Raw genomic sequence first — 24,150 nt, 5'->3', positions numbered from 1 at the left:
TTATATGATATTTTTTAAAAGTGGAAATGTGTATATAAGGGAATTTTTTTTTTTCCTTAGTGTTCTTCTGTCTGTAGAGCTAGGCTTTTATTTTCCTACTAAAGAAATTAATTCTGTGCCATTAAAGAAGAAGAAGAATGGCACTGTAGTAACCTTTATTTTACATTCATATAGGGAATCAAAAGATCTTTAAAAAAAAAAAACTGAACATGCAATTACTTGCCAAGAAGGCTTAATTAATACGCTAATTTTTGTAAGACAATGTATTGAAGAGCACAGCTCAGGAAAAGCAAGTTGGAGGGAAGAAGACTCTTAACTGCAGAATCTGGCAATCTAGTCAAAACCCCACAAGGAGGCTGCTATTAATTATCCATTCACTGGTTTAAACAGATAGAGCTGAAGGTTTGAAGATTTGGTAGTTCCAGTAAATGTTTGTAAAATTCATGTGGAGCTCTACTATAACCAGCATTTTCCTTTTCAGGGGAAGAAAGGGCAATATTCACTGTTAGCTCTTCTCTAGACATGTGTTTCGCTTTTTCAACAACCAAGATGAAATGAAAAAATGCTTCTAGTATGGGTTATGCAGAACTAATGAAAGAGTGCAGCTCCTTAATTCTGATATCTTTGTGTTATTTGCTTTGAGTCTCAGAAGGCAGCCAACATGGGGAGGGGGGGTTGTTCCATAATCTATTCTGATTTTTCTTTTCATTAAAGAAAAAACATTTTTGAATCAGTGATATTCTCAAGTCAACAAATAGAACCCCATGTATAACTTTTCAAAAACATTTGTTTATTAGCTCAGAGGGGAAAATTTTGGAGGTTGAAAATATCCTTAAAACCTTAAGATAAAATGGACAGGAATTTAGCATTAAGTCTGCTAATGGGAAGAGGGGAGAAATTCAGAGAAGAGAGGAAGGGATTTCAAGTTGGGTAGGGAACTGATGTGAGAAAATAAGAGATGACCAATAAAACATGAGTGGAGGAAAAAGATTTTTCTTAAAGACTTCTAATAGACCCATACTACATGTTTAAAATTTCCATCTTGCTGATTTCTGGATAATAAAAAATGATTGAAGTATTTATTATATTTTAAGTTTTTGTCACATTACCTGTATCCAGTAAGTACGTAGGAAACTATTATCAAAACCCTTCCTTCTACTTAAATATGAGAAAGAAAAACAAACTGAATTATTGATTTCATTTTCTAACTGTAACATAATAATACTTAAAATCACATATTACTGTCCTCTTTTTTTTCTATATAGTTCTACATACATTATCCCTGTAACTAACCACTTTTTACTTAAAAATTTACAATCATACTTCTGGCTCCAGTCATAGAAAAAGAGAACAAGGGAGGATGTGATTTGAGGTAGTGGAAGGTGTTGGAGATTGCTTTGTATTGAGAAAACAACTCCATGCTCACATGAAATGCTCATTCAAGAAGGGAACGAAAGGAGATTGTTATGAAGGACCTCAGATTATCTCTGCTGTCAAATCACTGCAGGTACATATTGAAGAGTATTTAACTTCTCTTTCTGAGATGCAACTTTAAATTGTACTTAAAATTGCTCCTCACAGTGTTCCTAATAAAGCTTGTCTAATACCAGACCTGAAATGAACTAAATAACAAAGATGTTCTATGCTTTGACAGTGTGCTATGGACCAACAGTTTTGTTACAAAACATTCCACAATAAAAATAAACATTTGCACATACACATGCATATACACATATTACCAGGCATATGGTAAAGACTGCTGAAATGTAAATCTGTCTCAAAGATTTGAGGAAAAGTCTACTTATAGACTTAATTAAGTTATATGCAAGGAAAACTTTTGTGGCACCATAATAATGTCTCGCTGTAATTTTTCAGCAATCTCCGTTTCTTTTTCTTGCCTCCATGACAGTGTTTCATGCAGTATGATATGATTTTTACAGTATCAAAGCAAAATGAGGTGTTTCTAGTGGCCTGGAAAAGTTAACTATCTTCCTGCAGGGCTAGGTTTTTTTATTTTTTTATTTTTTTGCCCATTGTTGATGAGTAGAATGTAAATGATATTTATTCAAAGGTCATATCAAAACTAATAATGTCTGAGAACAAAAAAAGTACATGTTGAGCCTAATCAGTGATAAAGTGTATAGTCTTTACTTCCTAGGACTTTTGTTTTTCTTAATATCGTTTTTCTCTATTTGGACACCCAGATACTAACTTTGGGAATGGGCTGGTGTGTCACCTGGAGATCTTACTTGTCCACCAATCTCTTCTCAGCTTTCAGTCTTATTAGACTGTGTCCATGTTCACTTAGCACCTTGCTCACTGAAAGCCTATTTATAGGCTGTTTTAATCAGCTGTTAATTCTTACTTGGATGGTGCTAGACTTTTCAGACCTTTCTCATTCATTTGAGTATTCACTCATAGAATAAATACCTACTGAGTACCTTCTGTGTGCTGTCACTGTTGGTGATTCAAAATCAACACAGGTCCTGCCCTGTGGAACTTAAGGTCTGGTCAGAAGAGTGGAGGGCAGACAGCTAATCCCACGCAGGACACACACTCCAATGCCCTGTGAGGCCAGATGCCTCTAAGGACAAATAAAACGTGATGATTCAGACCAGGGAGCTGGCCTCAAGGGAGGCCTTTTCTAGGACTTGACACATAACTGAGGCTTGACCACTTTCTTTTCATATAGATGCCTTTTCCTACATTATGGCACCATAAAGTGCATTTTTAAAGATCTAAAAACTATGAAAGATAAAACTGTTAAAAACAATTATCTTCATTAAGGTTTTCTCATTTTATGAGAACAAATTGAAATATGTAAAAGTTAATTAAACTTAAGTTCATTTAACAAAGAACAGTAAGAAAAGTTAAACTATGGATAGTCAAACTAAGTGAATCATTCCTTTAGACCCATTTCAGTTTATGAGAATGCAGTCCTTTCATAAATAGGAACAAACACTGCACAGTCTCATTGCTTGGGTCATGATGAACTGTTCTCCTGGAGCCCTTCCACATTTGGAGTTTAGAGAGGACCAGGCCAGAAATAGCAGTTGGTTCTTATATTCAGGATGTTGATGGAGCACTTAGAGTAACTGTTAATTGAAATGATTGATTTTATATCTCTTATTTTTAAATTGAATCTCAAATTTTTACCTCTCAATTTTTCACAGATCAAATAAAAGGGGGAGATCCATGGTGGTGGTGGTTTGTTGTTATGTTAATTGATTTTAGGTGATAGTGCTTTTTACCTCTGATTCTTATTTCAGATTTTTATTTTTTTACAAGATTGGGTCCATTTTCTCAATGTGCCTCCCAATAAAGACAAAAAATTTTTCAGCACTAGGATTTAGAAACCTCCTGTTAATAACTACCTCATTAATGATGACAAAGCTTCTGAAATGTTCCCAGGATGAGAATGTGGTATAAGAGGTAGTTAGAACAGTTTCTTTCCCTAGTCAGAGACTCCTTGGATATAAGAATATGATAAAATGTACAGACTTATTTGGATATGGAATATGTTCCATATTCTGGTATATACATGAATTTATAAGACATGCATAGGAATATGTATATACATTTTAAGTTCTTATCTAAAGTAACTGTTAGGTGACTTGCTCTTTAGCTTCATCAATACAAATTGTAAAAGGTCACAGTTTTTTTTTTAATCCTGCCACTACATTTTTTATTTACATCAGCTGTATCACCTATTATTATATGTTTTATGTAAACATTTTATGTTTCAATAATTCTAAAGCTGAAGGCTTAAAATTTTAGCAAAAATAGCTTGGGAAATTACATGTTAATTGGAAGGACCTTTGCCACCCATCAGCTTGATTAGTTTCATTCTCAAGCATCCTTTCTCAGGCCCTAGTTTTATTGGGAATCACTTTGCTAAACAAGGTAGCATCAAACCTTAAAGACAGTTATGTTATTTAACTCACCATCCCCATTTCAGGTCACATGTTTGAAATTATGTTGAGCTAAATATAACGAAAAAGAGTTAAAAAAAAAACTTCGTCTAACATAGTACTATACATTGCAAATGATAACCTAGTAAATAAACATGATTAAATGAAATATATTATTATTCCAAGGAAATACTTGAGAATTTACAAGTGATTTTGCACAAGAATCCCAGAGTTGCAGATATTACGAGTACACAAATATTGTTACAAATACAGAGACATAAAAGAAAGGGAGAATATACAGTGGGCTGTTTAAAACAAAAAGTATTACCTTCCCAGATCACATAATCCAGAGGGTGAGCTTTCAGGTGTGCAGAAACAGCCACTTCTGACATTTTAGTATCAAATATATAATTAGGAAAATGAAAGACCAAGAATTAGAACATCAGTATAAACCAAATGGGCACATAAAAGTAAACATTCGTAAATAAGCTGGGAGTATGAAATAGCACATGTGTTTGTGATGAACACATGGTTGCTTAAGAAATCTATTAAAATAACACCTTACCTTGACAGAAAAGTTCAAGAAATCTTAAGTCAGGAAAGCGGATCATTCTGAGAGAATGCTAGTAACTGGCCAGTAATTTAGAAGGCTCTCAAATGTAAAGCGCACACACCACTGGGTCCGATGACATGTGACCTACCTTATATTTTTCAACACACATCATGTATATGCTCTACCTCCATATGATTTAGTTTTAATAAAACTACATTGGTCATTCATATTTTGACAAGGAAATGTAGGCATCTACATAATGAGGAGGGGGGCTCTATAATATTACAGTTGAAACTTTAAACTCATTGTGACCATTCAATGAACTTGCACCCTTTTTTTTAAAAAAAAGAAAAAATGACATGAGGGGTCATTGGAGTCTTGCCTTCTGGGATTCAATGCTTATATTGATAAAGTAAAAGAGAGTTTTGTTGTTTTTGTTTTTCAAGTATATAAAAGAGGGAGTTTGGGCCCTTTATTTAAAATCAAAGTAAATTCTTAATTAAGAAAATGTATACTTTGTGCCTGAACTAGTAGCCTTCATTCCTGATTGTTGTGTGATAGCAGTAGTTTTAAAATTTCTTCTCTTCTTGTACTTGGTAGCTCATTACTTTTTTTCTCGCCTTCTTCCCTTTCCCTCTGCCTGCTTATGCCCCATCTCCAAATGCTGCCCTGGACTCTAGAAGTCCAGCTCATCCACCACCACTGGGGAAAAGATCACAAAGGTGTATGAGCTAGGGAATGAGCCAGAGAGGAAGCTGTGGGTGGACCGCTACCTCACCTTCATGGAGGAGAGGGGCTCCCCAGTCTCAAGTCTGCCTGCGGTGGGCAAGAAGCCCTTGGACCTGTTCAGACTCTATGTCTGCGTCAAAGAGATCGGAGGTTTGGCACAGGTGAGAACAACTGAATGAGGAGATGTTATGGATGAGCTTTGAATATGCAAACTTGATTTTTTTTGTTTTCTCACAAAGAAAAAGCTAAGCCTCTGGGAAGGTCACCTTTACTGGATCCATGTTCATGTGTGGCAGGTGGGGGGCGGGGGGTGCACTGGGGTCAGGGACCCCGATCTGCCACCCACTCACAGAGTGACCTCAGTAGGTCATTTATATGGACTCAGTCCTTAACTGTAAAATGAGACATTTGAGCTAGGTTTTGCTTTAGGGTCCCTAATAGCTCTAGAATTCTGTGGAGTCTGTGTTAGAATTTCATGGTAAACAGAAATGTTTTACAAATGACTAAATTGGATCAGATATAAATCAAATTCACTGTTTCTCTCTATCCAAAGCAAGTTAACAAGAAAACTAAGTCACCCGTCTGCAACCATGTCCGCTGTACCTGGGTGACAGGAGGGGCAGTGCTGTCCTTTCCCACGGCTGGGGGCACCCAGATGCAGCATGCCCGGAGGCACTCCCTTTGGGGTTGTGCAGATGCCTCCCCTGCACTTGCCCCCTTCATTCTGTACCCTACCCTAGGGGCCACATTCTCCTTTCCCTTGTCTAAGCCCTGTTTTTAGCACTGGGGCGGGTTTGTGTGTCCATATCCTGAAGTAGAATGGAGAAAAGGGCCCTCAGGGGTGAGTGCCTGCCGCATCCTGGGCACCGTCCTTTTTCTTGTCACTTCTCTCTCAACACCCATGAAATGCAGAGTCGTCAGCCCTGAAGAAGAGATGTAACAGATTGAAGTACAGTCGCCCCCGGGGTCCACGGAGCACCGGTTCCAGGATCCCCACAAATACTGAAACCCTGTGAGCGCGTCCCTTTGTTTCTGGAGCCTACACACCACCTCCCATGTACTTCAGATCATCTCTTGGTTACTTATAATACCCAGTACAGTGTAATGCTGTGTAAATAGTTGCTGGTACAAGTTCAAGTTTTGTTTTTTGGAACTTTATTTTGGGCGGGGGATAAGGGAGCTTTTTTTTTTTCCCTCAATACTTTGAATTCACAATTGGTTGGATTCACAAATGCAGAACCAGGGAACAGGGAAGGCTGACTGTACAATAACGTTGTGGTCGAGGGACTCTCAGGGTGGGTGGTGGGGCCAGGTTTGTTTGATTGCAAAATACATGCCCTTTACCTGCCCTTGGTGCTCAGACCTAGCTGTTCACTAGCAGCACCTGGGAGCATTTAAAACCTGTCAGTCCCTGGGCTCCCTCCCAGACCAGTGAAAGGAGCTGCTCCGGGCCTCAGGTGGTCCAGGCCTCACTATCCAAAGGCAGGTCTGCTGATGCACAGGTATCACTGAGGACCCACCCTGGTCTCCGGGCTGCACAGCTCTGGGGGTGTGCAGGAGAGGCTTTTGTTCTCAGCCCACCCTGAGCAGCCTCCTCCCACCCGAGACTGAGGCCTCCAAGTAAAGCAATTAGAGCTTGACTCCAGACTGCGTAATCAGATGGGATCACAGGATGCAGATCAGGTGTGACCAGGTGTGAGTGGTGGCCAGCAAAGGGTTTCACCCAGCTCACAGAAGCAAGGAACCATCAGGATACCTCACTCAGCCAAGTGGATTCCCAGGTTGGGTCTGTGAGCAAGATGCTGCTGGCTTAGCTGATGAAGTTGCTTGAATGTAGTAGTGATTCCCAGCGGTGAGGCCTTGGCCTCATTGTCACTCACACCCCATCAGATGTTATTGGAACAGGTGCTGCAGCCTCAGAGAGATCATCTAAGAGCCTGGCTTTTCAGGGTGTCCCAGGCAGTGCTCTGCTTACTGTTTCACAAGCAGTCACAGGCCTGCCCGTTGCAGCTGGCATTCAGTACCAAAAATGGCACTGAGCATTCCCGAGAGTATTCTCTGGTTTCTCAGGCACCATTTAGTACTAAGTAAATGGACATAAAGAGCTTTGTGAGGAAGTTTGAATCCAAAAATTGAACATTTCATTCAAACTCACTGTCCCTTTAACCCATGCTGCTTAGCACAGGATACATCTAAAGGCAAAATATTCCCCAAGTATTTGCAGGCCTTCATGTTTGCTTCATGTGTCAGCCTCGTGTGATCTGTTCCCATCAGGAATCAAAATGTTAAACTAATTCCTCAAATCTTATATAACGTATGAGGATTCCCTTCCTTTCTTCTCTTTTTGCAGTTGTATTCCCTCCAGCCTGAGTGTAAGTGGGAACACTGGATGGTCCTTTGTGCCCCTTCCCAAGCCCACTGGTGCTACCATGTCCGCTAGCTGGTGGCTCATAGCTCAGACAGGGTTGATGACTTCTGCTGGACTGTTAGGTTGGGCTCATTTGGTTGGGGCCTCCTTCACCCAATACTACAAGAAAGCCTCATGTGAAAGGCTGGGCATGAACAGAAATTACAGGCTCATCTTTCTGGGAGCTTGTGGCTGTTGGAAGGAGACATTGTTTTTCTTATTAAGGCTCAAATACTTAAATTGCAAAATAATTCTGTTATTGCTTTCTAGATTAGTTTTTAGACACTCTTTTTTAAAAAAATAAAGGATGAGATGGGGGTGAGCTAGAGCGCCTTTGCTCAGAGATAAATTGCCAGCTCCAAGCAGCACCCCGCTCTGGCAGACTCGGAGGCATTAGAAGATGCACTGGGCAGAAGAATCTCCATGAGCAATGCTTTTTATGTAGCTATCAGCAGGTTCCTTAATGGTTTTATAACTGTAAATGCTGTCTGTGCACTACTGAGTGGGAGTAATGAGCATTAGTTAAAAGAGGAAAATGAAAAAAAAAGTAAACCAAGATATTAAGTGCTTTTTTTGTTTCCTGGCTTTAAACAAGCCACTTTGCTGCAAACCAGTAATCCTGCCTTTTTTTTTTTTTTTTTTTTGCTAGGTTAATAAAAACAAGAAGTGGCGTGAGCTGGCAACCAACCTAAATGTTGGCACTTCGAGCAGTGCAGCGAGCTCCCTGAAAAAGCAGTATATTCAGTACCTGTTTGCCTTTGAGTGCAAGATCGAGCGGGGGGAGGAGCCCCCGCCGGAAGTCTTCAGCACGGGAGACACCAAGAAGCAGCCCAAGCTCCAGCCGCCATCTCCTGGTAAGTGGGGGCGCTGCAGCCGGGAGCCCCTCCCGGGCTCTGAGATGGCCACTCAGCAGAGCAAACAGGACACGCTGGGGTCTGAGAGAGGGGAAGGGACATCCTGTCTTCTCTTGTTAATTTAACTGGACCCCGTTAGCAGTGCCTGGGAAGGAAGAATGAACGGGGGATATTGTGTTTCTGCTCTGCATTTTGAAGGTGCCGATCTTTTGCTTTACCTTTTCTAGTCAAAGACTTCAGGTTCTGAGTTATATACTTTAATTCCTTATACAGTTATTTTAAAATACCCCACCTAACTATCAAAATGTCTCCCCATTAACCTGTGCTCATACCAGAAATGCCACCCTGCAGATTTAACAGCCAGTTTCCACCAGCTCTGCCTCTGTCGGAGATACTCAGATTTATACACAGCAAAATGAAATTTTGACTTCGTATTTAATGTTCCCTGCCAAGCAAGTTTTTGCTTGTAGGGAATTCAGCAAACTTTCATGATAAAGGTCTGTATAGCCCTGTTTCTGCGAAAGCAGAGTCCAAATTAGTTTTGAGCTAGAGGTCAGGAATCTAAGCAAATACTGCTTGGGAATAATGGCAATTCACTTGAATTCGCAGAAGCAAAATCATACAAATGGTACCTGCCTTCTCTGCTGTCTCTCCACTCAGCTGTTGGACACCCTGCCATCCTTTTGGCTCTCCTGCTGGCTTCTGTTCTACTGTTAGCATTTCAGATTTGAAATTACTGAATCACTGTATTCTAATAAATCCAGTATTGAAGATGAGAAGAGGTTTGCATTATCTTTAGTTCTGGGTGACCTCACTCAAGTTAAGTTTGATCATTCTGTGGTCTGCTTCTGGCCATGTCCAAGCCCTGTGTTGGTCACACTTGCTCACACTGTTCCTGCGTATGAGGTGGGGCTGATTATATCTGCCACGGCCCCCAACACAGGCTTGTTATGCCGTCAAATGATCATAGCCAGTATTTCTTGAGCACTTATAGTGTGCCAGGGCTTTCCCATTTAATCTTCATATGAGCCCTATAATACAGATACTGTTCTAAAACCCCTGAGAAAACCAAGGCACATGAAATCTCAGCAAACTGGCCCATTGTTGCTAGTGAGGGGGAGAACCAGGCTTTGATCCAGACATCTGGCTCTAGCATTAGAGAGCCAGGTGTACCTACAACACTTTGTGCTTAAAGCAGTGCTGTAATAGGTAAACTGTCTACACACAGAAAGTGGTACCTGTGAGCCAAAGAAAGGAGTTGTTTCTCTTTTAATTACTTCCTCTAGCTGATATCTGGAGGGCAATGCTAATATCTAAGGCCACTAATCAAGTGATATCAAATAAATACTCTTAAGGCCCAGGGTACACGGGTAATGAGCACACCTCAATATAGATCTGTTTGTTCTAAATACAAGTAGAGAAGTTCCTCTCTCTCACCCCACCCTTAAAGATCCACAGCCTTTGCCAGTTATGGTGGACTTTAAAAACTGTGAAATCTAATTTCGAAAATCTCACAACATTACATTCAGTTCACAGAGTAAAACAAGCTGCCTCTGAACAGCTCTGAAACTATTTTTCCAAAATAAAAACCCAGTAGGGTGTAGGGACCAAAGTGGCGATGTCTGCAAAGATCTAAAGGTATATTTTATTTGCCAGGAAAGAACTCGTGTCACTGAATGGTCTGTACTTCTGTATGGAGAATAGCTCTCCCAGTGTGCATCAGCTTCGGTACGAGAAACCCTGCTGAGGTACAGACACTTCAGAAAGTACAGGGCCTGTGCTCTGAACAGTCAGCTCTTTCCTCTCCCCCCCTCTTTATTTTAAACTACCGTTTTTATGGCAACATTATCGCTTTAACTGCACAAAAGAGCTCGGATTGCAGGCGCACCTCTGATAATACATTCTTCTCAGTGGTCCAAATGGATCCTGAGTCTGTGAAACAGGAAACGGGAGGAAAGCTTCCTGAATTTAGCAGTTCAGCCAATGCACAGCCTGAAGGGCATAGTGCGGGGTGCACGGGGCCAGCCTGCATGGCTCACGTGTTTTGCACACTGCTCAGCAAGAGGACAGAAACATGGAACAGGCAGTGGGCAGTGAGTAACGTCGCCTCTCAACCAAAAGCCAGGCATTTCCTCCAGCATCTGTGAATCAGTGGGCTCTTTGATTCCAGACCTATGATTAAGGAAAATGTTTCTGAAACATTTTTATTGTCAGAGAAGGGAAACAAATTATTCCCAAACCTTTGCCATGTCAGGGCCTCATATACTACAAAAATTTTTTAACTAATTTTCAGCCAAAATTTGTGTTCTTTAAAGTCAGGTTTTTTCCCATAAGAACCTAACTGTAGCTTATTCCTTACTGATACATCCAGGCAAACAACTAAAAGATTCCTCAGAAACATTCTAGATTCTTTTTTCAAATGTTCATTCTGAACCAACTTAAATCCTAAATGCTAATGACTTAAGGTCATCCCCCTGTTTCAGTTCGGATGTGACAGGGCTAATAAGATTTGAAATTCAGTCCTGTCAGCCTCTGAAAGGTGTTGCCCCTTAGCCCTGAAGCCTTCACCCAGATCTTCACTGTCACATGGCTGTGTGGCTTCTCACCCCAGAGATCCAGGCTGTGACTTTGGGGTCTAGAGCAAGCCCACCAAAGGAAGGCTCCTGAATGAAACCTGAGCAGGGCCTGGGGTGCGGTTGCAGCTCTGAGGTGCTGCTGGGGCTGCTGTTATAACCGACTGTAAAAGTTTGTGAAGATCTAATGAGCAGCCACAGGGATCCAGGGCATGGGCTGCCTGTAAGCTAGAGTGGGGTAGGGACAGGGTGGGGAGGGGACCTGGCTGGGAGGAATGGGTGGGGGTGGTGGGAGGAAGCTCCACTTTCAATTAGTAAGTCTGTAACCAAAAACCCATCCATCTTTGCTGGCAGGTGGCTGACTGAATTTCTATTATTAGCTGACAGGTGATGTCACAGAGCCTGTCATGGATCCAACTAGGGAATCCTCAGTGGAAGATAAATGAGAAAGGGCCCGGGTTATAAACAGAGGTGCCCTCTGGGTGACCTCTGGTTGCTGTAGACCTGGGGCATATCAGCTATGCCTCATCTCCCCACCCTCCTTCCTGCAACCCCAGCCAGAACTAGGGCACCCGGTCCATGCTGTGTAAATTATCTTCCCAGCTAGGAGTCTGGCCCTGTTCAGTCTGAAGTGTGTGAATGTACTTAACCTTCAGTAACCTCTCCATTGTTTACTTTCCAGTATACATTTGTAGCTTCTGGCAAAAGGTAGGGATATCCTAGAGAGCCAGCCTCCTCTGTTAGCAGCTTCCAGAGGTTGCATTCATTTTTTTTTTTTCCCCTGAAAGGAAAGGAAAACACACTGGCGAGAGGGGAGAATGTTTCCTTTTTTTTTTTTATTAGCTGTAAATGTGAATACTTGTAAATAAGGGCCGTTCTGAACAAACGGCCTTGTGAGCCCTGTTCCAAGGAAGCTGTGCTGGCTTCTGTAGTCTGCTTCTTGAGTTTAAAAAATCAGTTATTTCCCCTGCCAGTTCTGTGGGGCAGTCGTGTCTGTAGGGTTATCCTTCTATATTTGTAAAAGACTCTACTTGTTTCTTTCATTATATCTACTTTTTAAATATGCATTTTTTGGTAAAACTCTGGAAACGCATATTTGGTATACAAGTATAATAAACTGAATTTGGTAGAATTCTGGTTTGGTTTAGAAGCATGAGTTGGTAAGTTTTTATTTTAAGGTATCTACATCTAAGAAGGTATCTGTAGTTAAAGCTAGTCTTCCCTGATTCACTCTTGTCCTGGGCACCCAAGGGAGGTGTTATGGAAAGCACCCTCTGTTGGCCAGTCCTCAGTATTCATTCCCAAGTAGGCCCCGACCATGCAGACATGTTGGTTCAGCTGAAGCTCTCTGAGTAGAAGTGATAGACCCCATTTCTTACTCACTAATAGGGCACTCTGTTTTCTCCAGGGTTTGTGTAACTCAGTTTCCCCTAAAGTAAAGTGTGGTAATGGTACAGTTCGTTAACTGTAGATAATAATATATGCAAATTATTGTTTATAAGCAACCAGCAATCCTATTTGTTACAGTTAGAATTCTGAAAGTATCATATGTATGTATGTAGGCAGGAATTTTTATCTTTTTCTGTCAATTTGATAAATTCCAACAGTAGGAAACAGCACACAATATTCATTCAATTAATGTTTGTTTAATAAGTGAAGCCAATATCTATCCAACACCTAATATGCTAAGGACTATGATCAATGATAAAGCAAGAGCCCTTAAAATATTATGTTTTTAAGTGGGATTAAGTTTTTTTCATGAATCCCACATAAGTTTTAAAAAGATCTGTTCAATTCTGGCCTCTGTTATTATAGTTTAATTATAGTTAAAGCCCAATCTTGTTACTCTGATAATGACATTAAATTCTAAACCAATAAGAATTGTGTTGTGTAAATAAAAAGTATGATTTCATAGCTCCAAAAACTACTGTTAATGACAGCATAGACACATCCAGATGTGGAAAAATGATACAAAGCTCATTATTAATTTGTACCATTTCTTTACAACTTAAACATTTCTCATTGCCTAAGACCTTGATAATTTTTATAATGTTTTTCTAAAGTAGCACAATAGCCCATCAAATTGATGAAACAAATTTTTTGTCCCATCTTTCCTTATTCTTAGACATTCAGATTACCTTCATTATAAACAACACTAAAATAAGCCTTCTAAAAACTTCTTTATATTAGATGGTTTTTCTGGGATAAATACCCAGGAAAGAAAGCATTTACCCAGTCAAAAGGTGTTTACAGCTCATATCTGAAGTGCATTTCCCAAAGAATTTAGGAAAAAAAAGCTTTTACTGATTTTCACCATAAACAGTTAATTTTACTACATCGTTTCCAGCAATGGATATTATTACTCTTTCTACATGAGATGGTGTCCTGTTTTTCTTTCCCTTTTTAAAAGAATAACTATCAAGGATGAGCTCACTTGATAACCTCTAGTTTTCCCCCCATTTTTTCTTGGTATCACTACTGTCAGCTAACTCAGGATCCTTGCAAGGTCCACAGACCCCCCAGTCAACTGGCAGTAATTCAATGGCAGAGGTTCCAGGTGACCTGAAGCCACCTACTCCAGCCTCCACCCCTCATGGACAGATGACCCCGATGCAAGGTGGAAGGTATGTTGAAAGATCTCTGTGAGCCATATAAAGTTAGATTTGTCTATATTTTAGTTTTTTGGAGCAGACTTTAGAGAGAGAGAAAATGGTGTTCTCTAGTGAGTTTTTAAATATTGACTACCCCCAGTTTCAGTCATATAATTTACTTTGGATGGTTTTCCCATGTACACAGATTTCAAGGTTGGCTTATTTTCAGGATCAGCGTTGGCAGGTGACTAATGCTCTGTGGTTAAGCTTTCATGTCTCTCATCTCATCAGAAGCAGCACCGTCAGTGTGCACGACCCATTCTCAGACGCAAGTGAGTCATCGTTCCCCAAACGCAACTCCATGACTCCCAGCACCCCGTACCAGCAGGGCATGAGCATGCCAGACGTGATGGGCAGGATGCCCTACGAGCCCAACAAGGACCCCTTTGGAGGGATGCGGAAAGGTAAACGCCAAGGGCCCTCTGTGCGGGGTTGGTCCAGAGGGCATTCCTCTGCTGTCCTGTGATTGATTCGCTGCCCCTGCTCCGCAGCCTACTAAATTTCCGGCCTTGAGGAAGGTACTTAGCATCTCTATGCCTCGGTTTCTTCTTCTGGAAAGTAGGATAATAAGGGGTCATGAAGAGGAGCTGAGTTAATGCACATAAGTACAGGCAGGCCTTAGAAGAGTGACTGGTACGTATCGTAAGCAAAGGTACTCTTGGTGCTGCCCCGAGTTGGCATCAGGCTTGTCTTTGGGCATGGGCTGGGCATGGGCTGGGTGCTAAGTTGGTAAACCAGACAGGCCCTTGTGGAGCTGACGGGCTACCAACAACAAATAAAAAGTAAGGTAAACCACGTATATGTGACTAAAGATGGTTTTCGACGGACGAAAAGAAACAACCAGGAAAAAAGGACACAAAGAGCAATGGCGCTGGGGGTGGGGGCAGTCGTGGGAGGAGGGGCCTCTCCTTGGGAGGGAGGACGGGCAGGGGGCTCTTGGGGACGGGAGCGAGGCGGCAGTGAGGCTGGTGTGCGTGGGGGGCACAAAGAGCCGAGGGCCATGCTGAGAACATCCAGGCCCCCGGGTCCAGAGCCTTTCCACTTCCTGCATGTGCTGACGAGTTTGGGGTTTTTATGCAGGATGTGAGGTGACTGGATTTTTGTTGTTGTTAAAAATAAATGAGTAACTATGTGGACATTTATGGAGAATGTATTGGAGAGAAGTGAGGGTTGAGTTGGGGAGACCACTGTCAGAGTCCTCAGAGAGGTGAGGGCTTGGGGTGAGACCCAGCAGGGAGAGAGAATGGAACCACTCAGTATATGTGTGTGAGGGGATGGGGGGATAGAAACAGCAGGCCGTGCTGATGGATTGAATGTTGAATGTGGGGGTTAAGGGAGAAGAACCAAGCGATGGTGACTGAGAGGTGGGCAGTCGGGAGAGAGCGGGAAGTGAAGGTGGCTGTTACTGCCTGTGATGTGGACACCTGGGAATGAACAAGACAGAAAGGGAAACCAGAGTTCACTGTAGATATCAAGGCAGTGAGGGGTAGGCTCTGTGTCTGGAGCTGGCAGAGCACTATAGTTTGTCCTTTCAAAAAGTTTGAGCTGCTTATTTCAGGTAGAGATTTTGCAAAACATGCAATAAATCCATAAGCTCAGAAATTCAAGAGCTTTGTGAATGTTGGAGTTAACTGTTTTGCATCATGGTAGGAGATGCTAGAAAGAATGTGTCGTTAGTGCTGTTGGTAGTTATATAATACCTTTAGACTCTGAAAATATGACAATAACGAGGAAAAATAATTATGGTTTGGAATCCGGTTTCAAAGTTGTTGAAAACTATTCCAATATCCTATCTATTATGCTGTATTTGACAACATGCGTTCTATTTCTTTTGTCTCCTTATGCCTATATTTTTTTAATGAAAATAAGTGGGGGGGTGAAGAGGGGATGACTGTGGATTACCTTGCTCTAGGTGCCAGGTAGCTCTATAGTGTGTTTTCATCCGCTGTGTAAATGATACAGTGGCTCAGCGGGAAGCCCTCACACTTCCCCCATGTATTTCGGCTTACCTTCTACCTTCCAATACTGGTATATTTAGTACCAAGTTAAAGCAGGTGAACAAAGCCCACAGGAAGCAGATTTCCTTACAGCCCTACCCCTGTTACAGCAAAGTTTTCCATTCCTCACGTCACCGTGTTCTGTCAGTGAACTTGATGGGGCTCTGATTCTTTCTTTAATGACCAGCATCAGTGGACATCACGCCCCTCGTTGTTGGTGCTGCTGCTCCTGTGGTTGACCTGGAGTGTGGGGGGATGGGAGATGAAAGAGCCTGCTCTAAGACCCAGAAGCCCTGAGTAGCCTTGACCTTGCCTGTCCTGCCTTCCTTCCCCACCTACTCACTCATTCATCACTGACTGAGGACTTGATCGATTCACTGCTTTTAAGTAAACAGTAAGGAATATTTATATACTGTTTAACTTAACAGTATACATTTTGAATATTTATTGGTATCCACAGATACAGTCCTACTTACTCTTTTTAATGCTCTAGTAATTCATGGTTTGTTTCATAATATTTTGTTATTATAAATAATGATGCAGTGATTATTGAAGTACAGCTAGCTGTTTTTCACACTTGTAGAGTGTTTCTGTGAAATAGATTCCTGGAAGTAGAATAACTGAATCAAAGAATGATAATTCTTTTTTTGTTTACTGAGTACTATTTGTAACAAACTTTTTTTTCGGTTTACTTTGTACTATTGTTAACAAACTACCCCAAAACTTAGTAGCTTTAACAACAGCACTCAATTATCTCTCTCAGTCCTGTGGTGGGTGGGATCGCTCTCGACTCCAGGTGTACTCAGCTGGGACTTGGGGTGACTGTCATCCGAAGCCTGACAGAGAGCTCTGCTGAGCTCAGGTGTCACCTGAACGGCCGGAGTCATCCGGAGACTGGCTGGGAGCTGAGCTGGAGCTGTTGGCAGTGGCCTCCTCCAGGGGCCTTTCCATGGAGCTCCTTGGGTGCCTGGTGCCATGGGAGACAAGCTCCCGGAAGGAGCACCTCCAGTGGCCACAGCCTCACTTGCAATTGCTTACAGCCCTCTGCCGCATCACATTTGCCAGCGTCCCAGTGGTCAGAGCTGGTCATGTGACCAGGCCCGGCCTCCCAGTGTGTGGGGACTCCACAGGCTGAGCACCCAGAGATGTCCTTTTTTGGGGGGGGGAGGTCACCAAAATACAGCCTTACCATAGCAGGTATTGGCAAAAGTTATACCAATTTAACACTCTTAGCATGATTATGTGGACCCTCTGACTAAGAATGAATATTATCATTTTCATGTTTGTCAGTCAGAAGGGGAGAGGGGGAAAAGCCTCTGTCTTGGATTTCTTTAATTATGATTGAGGTCATGCATCTTTTTATATCAGTTCAGTCTCTCAGTCGTGTCTGACTCTTTGTGACCCCATGGACTGCAGTGCGCCAGGCCTCCCTGTCCATCACCAACTCCTACAGCTTGCTCAAACTCTTATCCATCAAGTCGGTGATGCCATCCAACCATCTCATCCTCTGTTGTCCCCTTCTCCTCCTGTCTTCAGCCTCCCAGCATCAGGGTCTTTTTCAGTGAGTCAGTTCTTTACATCAGATGGCCAAAATATTGGGAGTTTCAGCTTCAGCATCAGTCCTTCCAATGAATATTCAGGACTGATTTCCTTTAGGACGGACTGGTTTGATCTTCTTGCAGTCCACAGGACTCTCAAGAGTCTTCTCCAGCACCACAGTTCAAAAGCATCAATTCTTCAGTGCTCAGCTTTCTTTATAGTCCAACTCTCACATCCATACATGACTCCTGGAAAAACCATAGCTTTGACTAGATGAACCTTAGTTGGCAAACTAATGTCTCTGCTTTTTAATATGCTATCTAGGTTGGCCATAACTTTTCTTCCAAGGAGCAAGTGTCTTTTAATTTCATGGCTGCAGTCACCTCTGCCTTGATTTTGGAACCTAAGAAAATAAAGTCTGTCACTGTTTCCATTGTTTCCCCATCTATTTGCCATGAAGTGATGAAACCAGATGCCATGATCTTCGTTTTCTGAATGTTGAGTTTTAAGCCAACTTTTTTTACTCTCCTCCTTCACTTTTATCAAGAGGCTCTTTAGTTCTTTGCTTTCTGCCATAAGTGTGGTGTCATCTGCATATCTGAGGTTATTGATATTTCTCCCGGCAATCTTGATTCCAACTTGTGCTTCATCCAGCCTAGCGTTTCTCATGATGTACTCTGCATAGAAGTTAAATAAGCAGGGTCACAATATACAACCTTGATGTACTTCTTTCCCTATTTGGAACCAGTCTGTTGTTCCATGTACAGTTCTAACTGTTGCTTCCTGACCTGCATACAGATTTCTCAAGAGGCAGGTTCAAGTGGTCTGAAATCCCCATCTCTTTAAGAATTTTCCACAGTTTGTTGTGATCCACACAGTCAGAGGTTTTGGCATAGTCAATAAAGCAGAAATAGATGTTTTTCTGGAACTCTCTAGCTTTTTCAGTGATCCAATGGATGTTGGCAATTTGATCTCGTTCCTCTGCCTTTTCTAAATCCAGTTTGAACATCTGGAAGTTCCCCGTTCATGTACTGTTGAAGCCTGGCTTGGAGAATTTTGAGCATTACTTTACTAGTGTGTGAGATGAGTGCAATCGTGTATGGTAGTTTGAACATTCTTTGGCATTGCCTTTCTTTGGGATTGGAATGAAAACTGACCTTTTCCAGTCCTGTGACCACTGCTTAGTTTTCCAAATTTAGCTGGCATATTGAGTGCAGCACTTTCACAGCATCATCTTTTAGAATTTGAAATAGCTCAACTGGAATTTCATCACCTCTACTAGCTTTGTTCATAGTGATACTTCCTAAGGCCCACTTGACTTCACATTCCAGGATGTCTGGCTGTAGGTGAGTGATCACACCATCGTGATTATCTGGGTGGTGAAGATCTTTTTTGTATAGTTGTTCTGTGTATTCTTGCCACCTATTCTTAATATCTTCTGCTTCTGTTAGGTCCATACCATTTCTGTCCTTTATTGAGCCCATCTTCGCATGAAATGTTCCCTTGGTATCTCTGATTTTCTTGAAGAGCTCTCTAGTCTTTCCCAATCTATTGTTTTCCTCTATTTCTTTGCATTGATCACTGAGGAAGGCCTTCTTCTCTCTTCTTGCTATTCTTTGGAAATCTGCATTCAAATGGGTATATCTTTTCTTTTCTCCTTTGCGTTTCGCTTCTCTTCTTTTCTCAGCTATTTGTAAGGCCTCCTCAGACAACCATTTTGCCTTTCTTTTTCTTGAGGATTGTCTTGATCCCTGTCTCCTGTACAATGTCATGAATCTCCGTTCATAGTTCTTCAGGCACTCTGTCTATCAGATCTAATCCCTTGAATCTATTTGTCACTTCCACTGTATAATTGTAAGGTATTTGACTTAGGTTATACCTAAACGGTATAGTGGTTTTCCCTACTTTCTTCAAGAAATGGAAAATAACTTCAAAACTAGTTCTACTGGAGGTTGATGTAAGAGCATGTAAGATAGGAAGTATTTGAAAGCACCTTATAAAGCAAAAATATATTCTACCAGTGTCAGACTTCTTTATTTGCACCTCTCAACCAACCAGACAAATTTTATCAGCTCACAAAATTGTAATCAGCTTTTATCTCATGGAACATAAAAGTAACCTTCATAGGATAAAGGCAGGTAGTGGTAATAAGTGTATATCAATTAAGATTTGCATTAAAATGTTTAATTTGCCTACAGGCTAGTTTCTGGGCTTGACCCAATTTCCTTCAGGCTGTGAGCAAATGCTAATTTGCATATTTGACCTAATTGACACTCTACCCCTTGTTAGAAATATCTCATCCCTTCTTGAGCTGTCCTTACTCCCTCATGAATTTCTTCATCCTGATTTTAGAGTAAGTCAGTGCGTGGGTGGTTGTTAAGGTTCTCACTTTTTTTTTTTCTAAAAGGGAAAGGAACTAACTGTATACATATCTCTTCCTTACAAACCACTTCATGAGATGATATTACCAACCGCATTTTATAGATAAGGAATTAAACTTAGAGATTTAGCAACTTAACCCAAATAAGTATGGATCTGGGCCTGTGTTTGTTTCTTATATTACTGCATAACAAATTACCACAAATGGCTTAAAACACACAACATACGTATGCCCTCCAGTTTCTGTGGGTTCTCAGCTCAGGGTCACAGTACAAGTCAAGCTGGAAGCCTGGATTCCATTCCTCTGAGCGCGTTAAGAGTTGTTGGTGGAACTTGGTTCCTCACAGTTGTTGGATTGAGGTCCTGTTTTCTTGCTGACTGTCATCTGGGGCCTGCTCTGCTTCTAGCGGTTGCCGTCCTTCCTAACACGTGGGCCTTTGCCCTGCGCGGCACTGGCTTTCAAGGCCAGCGGGAGAGTGTCTCTGACCTGCTCTGTCTCTTACGATGCCAACTTAAAGGGCCCACATGGGTGCTCTGCCTTTTGGTTAGCTTAGCAAGGTGATTGGTGACTTTAATTACATCTCTGAAATCCCTTTTGCCCTGCGATGTAGATTAATCCTGGGAGTGACATCCCATCCCATCATGGGTTCTCCCCACACTCAGGGAGACTCGTACAAGATGTGTATGTGAAGGGGGGTCAACTTAGAATCTTGCCTCAACAGGGCCCATCTTAACTTCAGAGACTTATGCTCTTTGATCGGTATTGTTATCTGTCATATTAAGGATAACAGCACTGACTAGAAAGGGATGTCTGGGCCCTTTGGCATTTGAAAGTGCTTAATTTTTTGTCTGTTACTGTAAATATTTCAGTGCCTGGAAGCAGCGAGCCTTTCATGACGCAAGGACAGATGCCCACGAGCAGCATGCAGGATATGTACAACCAGAGTCCATCTGGGGCCATGTCTAGTCTGGGCATGGGGCCGCGGCAGCAGTTTCCCTACGGAGCCAGTTATGACCGAAGGTGAGTATTTCCTAAGATGAAGATGAGGTGACTTATTCGAAACTGTGCTTTCCACACATACATGTCTGAGCCCTAGCAGCCGATGTCCGCTTCCTGCTAAAGTTCAATAGAATTTGAATCAGTTCTAATGAGATGGATGAAACTGGAGCCCATTATACAGAGCGAAGTAAGCCAGAAAGATAAAGACCATTACAGTGTACTAACACATATATATGGAATTTAGAAAGATGGTAATGATAACCCTATATGCAAAACAGAAAAAGAGACTCAGATGTATAGAACAGACTTGTGGACTCTGGGAGAAGGCGAGGGTGGGATGTTTCAAGAGAACAGCATCGAAACATGTATATTATCTAGGGTGAAACAGATCACCAGCCCAGGTTGGGTGCATGAGACAAGTGCTTGGGCCTGGTGCACTGGGAAGACCCAGAGGGATCGGGTGGAGAGGGAGGTAGGAGGGAGGACCAGGATGGGGAATACATGTAAATCCATGGCTAATTCATTTCAATGTATGACAAAAACCACTGCAATGATGTAAAGTAATTAGCCTCCAACTAATAAAAATAAATGGAAAAAAAAAATATAAAGTTCAATAGAACTGTACATGTCAGATGGCTGCCTTCAATCGCTGACTGTAACAGGAACTGGGGCGAAGGACCTTGTCCGCAGGCCACCAGTACAGCTGTGTTTTTATTAGTGAATGCCCGAAAGCACAAATTAGAAATATGCCAGGGCTGGGCTGGCCAGGGCACAAGTCTTCTCCCTAAGATTGCAAGAGCCAAGGTTGTCCCAGGCACTCTGGCCACACCGAGACCACCGCCCCAGGGTCCATGTGTGGCTCCTGCCATGACCTCAGTGCCTGCCTGCCTTCCTCCCCACAGGCCGAGGTCTGGGCAGCGGTGCTATGCTGGGCTGTCAGCAGGCTCGGCAGCAGTGGGTTCTTGGCAACGTCTTCCAGGGGTTGTTTTTTCAGGTGTTCCACTGTCACCTGAGAACATTTTAAACTAAGAGGGAGTGCTTTGCTCCTTAATAAACATCTCTGATAAAAGCCAGGACAACCTTTTTTTTCCTTGGGACATCCCCTTGATATTAAAATGGCAAGTAAGGATGCATTACTGGCCCAGATTATTTTAATAAGATAGAATGAAAGTCATTGAAATGTCTCAGAGAGGAACCTGTTCTCCAATAGTGGCTTAGGGTGGACTTTTGTGAAGAAGGCCCCTGACCGTGGTCCTTACCATGGATGACCTATCCTTTGCTTGTCATGTTCATTACCTCCCTAACGGAGACTTGCTTAGAAACCAAGCCTTCAACTGAATATTTCATTTTTAAAGAAAACCAGTGAAGGTAAAGTAGAGCTCTTTTTCTAACTGTTGCTCTGAGGCAGGCCTCAGGACAGGCGTGGTTTTCATTTCCTTGGCAGGGCCTCGGTCCACACTGCTCCCTCTCAGTTCACATGCTGGCTTTTGTAGGTCCGGCTAAGCAGTCAGGTGTCCCTGGTTTAATACAAAGGAAAATTTTGGTTTGAAAAATCACTCTTTTATCAAATTAGGTTTCTTTCTAGCATTCTCTGTGAGCCTGGTTTTTGAGTTACACAGTATCGCATGCTCAGAGCTACACTGTACTTTCTAATAGTGACTGGGAAATCTCAGCTTCTCATTCTGACCTTCTAGTGAAGGTTTAGTTGTGAAATCCGCCTTAGTCACTTAACCGCTGTGTGAGGTCTGATGTACCAGATCAAGGATTTTTACTAAGATTTGGTTTGTTTTTGAGAGGCCAGGAAAAGCTTTTGGAGGAGGAAGAGGCAAGGGATAGGCTGATGAGATCAGAAGGAGAACAGTCATCCTCAGACATACATTCTTAAAGGAACCTGAGCAAATATACTTTTCTGAAGTGAAGTGAAGTTGTCGTGTCCAACTCTTTGCGACCCCGTGGACTGTAGCCTACCAGGCTCCTCTATCCATGGGATTTTCCAGGCAAGAATACTGGAATGGGTTGCTATTTCCTTCTCCAGGAGATCTTCCTGACCCAGGGATTGAACCCGGGTCTCCCGCATTGTAGGCAGATGCTTTACTGTCTGAGCCACCAGGGAAGATGTATTTTCTATTTCTTCTCAAATGCTTGCTTTCTGGAATGTCACATGGTCCAGGTGTAGAAGTTATTTTGGCCTTCTCACATTAGGGTTTGAACTTCCCAGGTAGATCAGTGGTAAAGAATCTACCTGCCAATGCTGGAGACATGAGTTCGATCCCTGGGTCGAGAAGATTGCCTGGAGAATCTCTGTGGACAGAGGAGCCTGGTGGGCTACAGTCCATGGGGTCGCACAAGAGTCGGACACAGTTGAGCGACTAAATAACATTAGGATTTCCTTCATTAAGTTTTCTCTTTTGAAAAGTGTTAACTTGTTCAGCTTAAATTTTCACATCAATTATATTTCTTTTCTCCTAACTATAAGCTTGCCTCCAGATTTCAATGTCATTAGCAGAAACTTGTCTGTTTTACATGTGATATTCTAAATTTTCATTTATTTTCTTTCTTATTCTCATTCCTTGACCAGTATTCTTCCTTACAAAATTCAGTATACTAACTACACCAGCTTAATTTCTAAAATTTCAATTCTGTTGTTCTTTTAAACGTTTATTTTTATGGTACTTATAATTTCTCAATATGAAATAAATGTATGTTTATTCCCATTTTAAAACTTAATCGAAGTACATTTAAATCATCCCTATTACCTTTTTTTTTTTGGTAGCCTTTTGGAGTCATAGAACTTTGAAATTTTGAGTAGTTAGGTCTATACCAATTTAGTATCATTTGGACTAATTTTGAAGGATTCCTTTAAAAACTTGCACATTTTATACTCATGATGAGGACGTTAGAAACATTTTCCACGTTTATGTGTCAATGTTCCAGTGCTCTGAGAAACACTGCTTTGACTCTCAGGTGCTCCTGTTGTTTCTGACGCTCGTTAATGCCTCCCTTCGGTCTATGTCACGCCCTCCCTGGTCCCTCAAAGGCAGAGGGTGCCAGCCCGTCCTGTGGGACTCCTCGCCCCGCTGGCCAGGGGTTGGCAGCACTCCCAGAGTGGGTGCTGCCCTTCTTCCTCTGGGAGTGGAAGTGCTGCCACAGCCCACAGTACCTGCCAGGAGGGTGCCGTGGAGGAAAGACGGCATGGAGTGTCCAGAAGTGGGCTCTTCCTCCCTCCCTTGGCCCGAGGTCAGTGAAGTTTTCTTTGAATGACTCATTCTAGGCATGAACCTTACGGGCAGCAGTACCCAGGCCAAGGCCCTCCCTCAGGACAGCCGTCATATGCAGGACACCAGCCGGGCCTGTACCCACAGCAGACGGTGAGTTGGCGAGCAGTGTGCATCTCTGTGCTTTCTGTTTAAAATTCAGACTCACACACTTCTGAAGAGTTTTAGGAAGTATAACCAAAATGACATGTAACAATCAGGTTATATTTGCTTATGCTAAAAAGTATTCTTATGATTTTGAAGTCAGCAAGTTAGAAGTAGCTCTTGAAAATATGTTATTGG

At 42.1% G+C, this 24,150-nt stretch overlaps 1 protein-coding gene across 9 annotated transcripts in view; it reads left to right on the top strand.

Annotated features, from left to right (window-relative positions):
• ARID1B (AT-rich interaction domain 1B) overlaps positions 1–24,150 on the top strand; it is a 412,333-nt gene that overhangs the window by 377,046 nt on the left and 11,137 nt on the right. For all 9 annotated transcript variants that reach the window (XM_070461644.1, XM_070461645.1, XM_070461641.1 and 6 more), the window contains 6 exons: positions 5,145–5,354; positions 8,250–8,454; positions 13,513–13,651; positions 13,910–14,082; positions 20,464–20,614; positions 23,865–23,961. In XM_070461644.1, coding sequence (XP_070317745.1) covers positions 5,145–5,354; positions 8,250–8,454; positions 13,513–13,651; positions 13,910–14,082; positions 20,464–20,614; positions 23,865–23,961 — 975 coding nt within the window. The remainder of the gene's footprint in view (positions 1–5,144; positions 5,355–8,249; positions 8,455–13,512; positions 13,652–13,909; positions 14,083–20,463; positions 20,615–23,864; positions 23,962–24,150) is intronic.

Source organism: Odocoileus virginianus, chromosome 34, assembly GCF_023699985.2.
Source record: "Odocoileus virginianus isolate 20LAN1187 ecotype Illinois chromosome 34, Ovbor_1.2, whole genome shotgun sequence".
In the NCBI taxonomy this organism is placed as follows: Eukaryota; Metazoa; Chordata; class Mammalia; order Artiodactyla; family Cervidae; genus Odocoileus; species Odocoileus virginianus.
The sequence above is the reverse complement of the archived record's forward strand: the minus strand, read 5'-3'. Positions and strand labels throughout refer to the sequence as shown.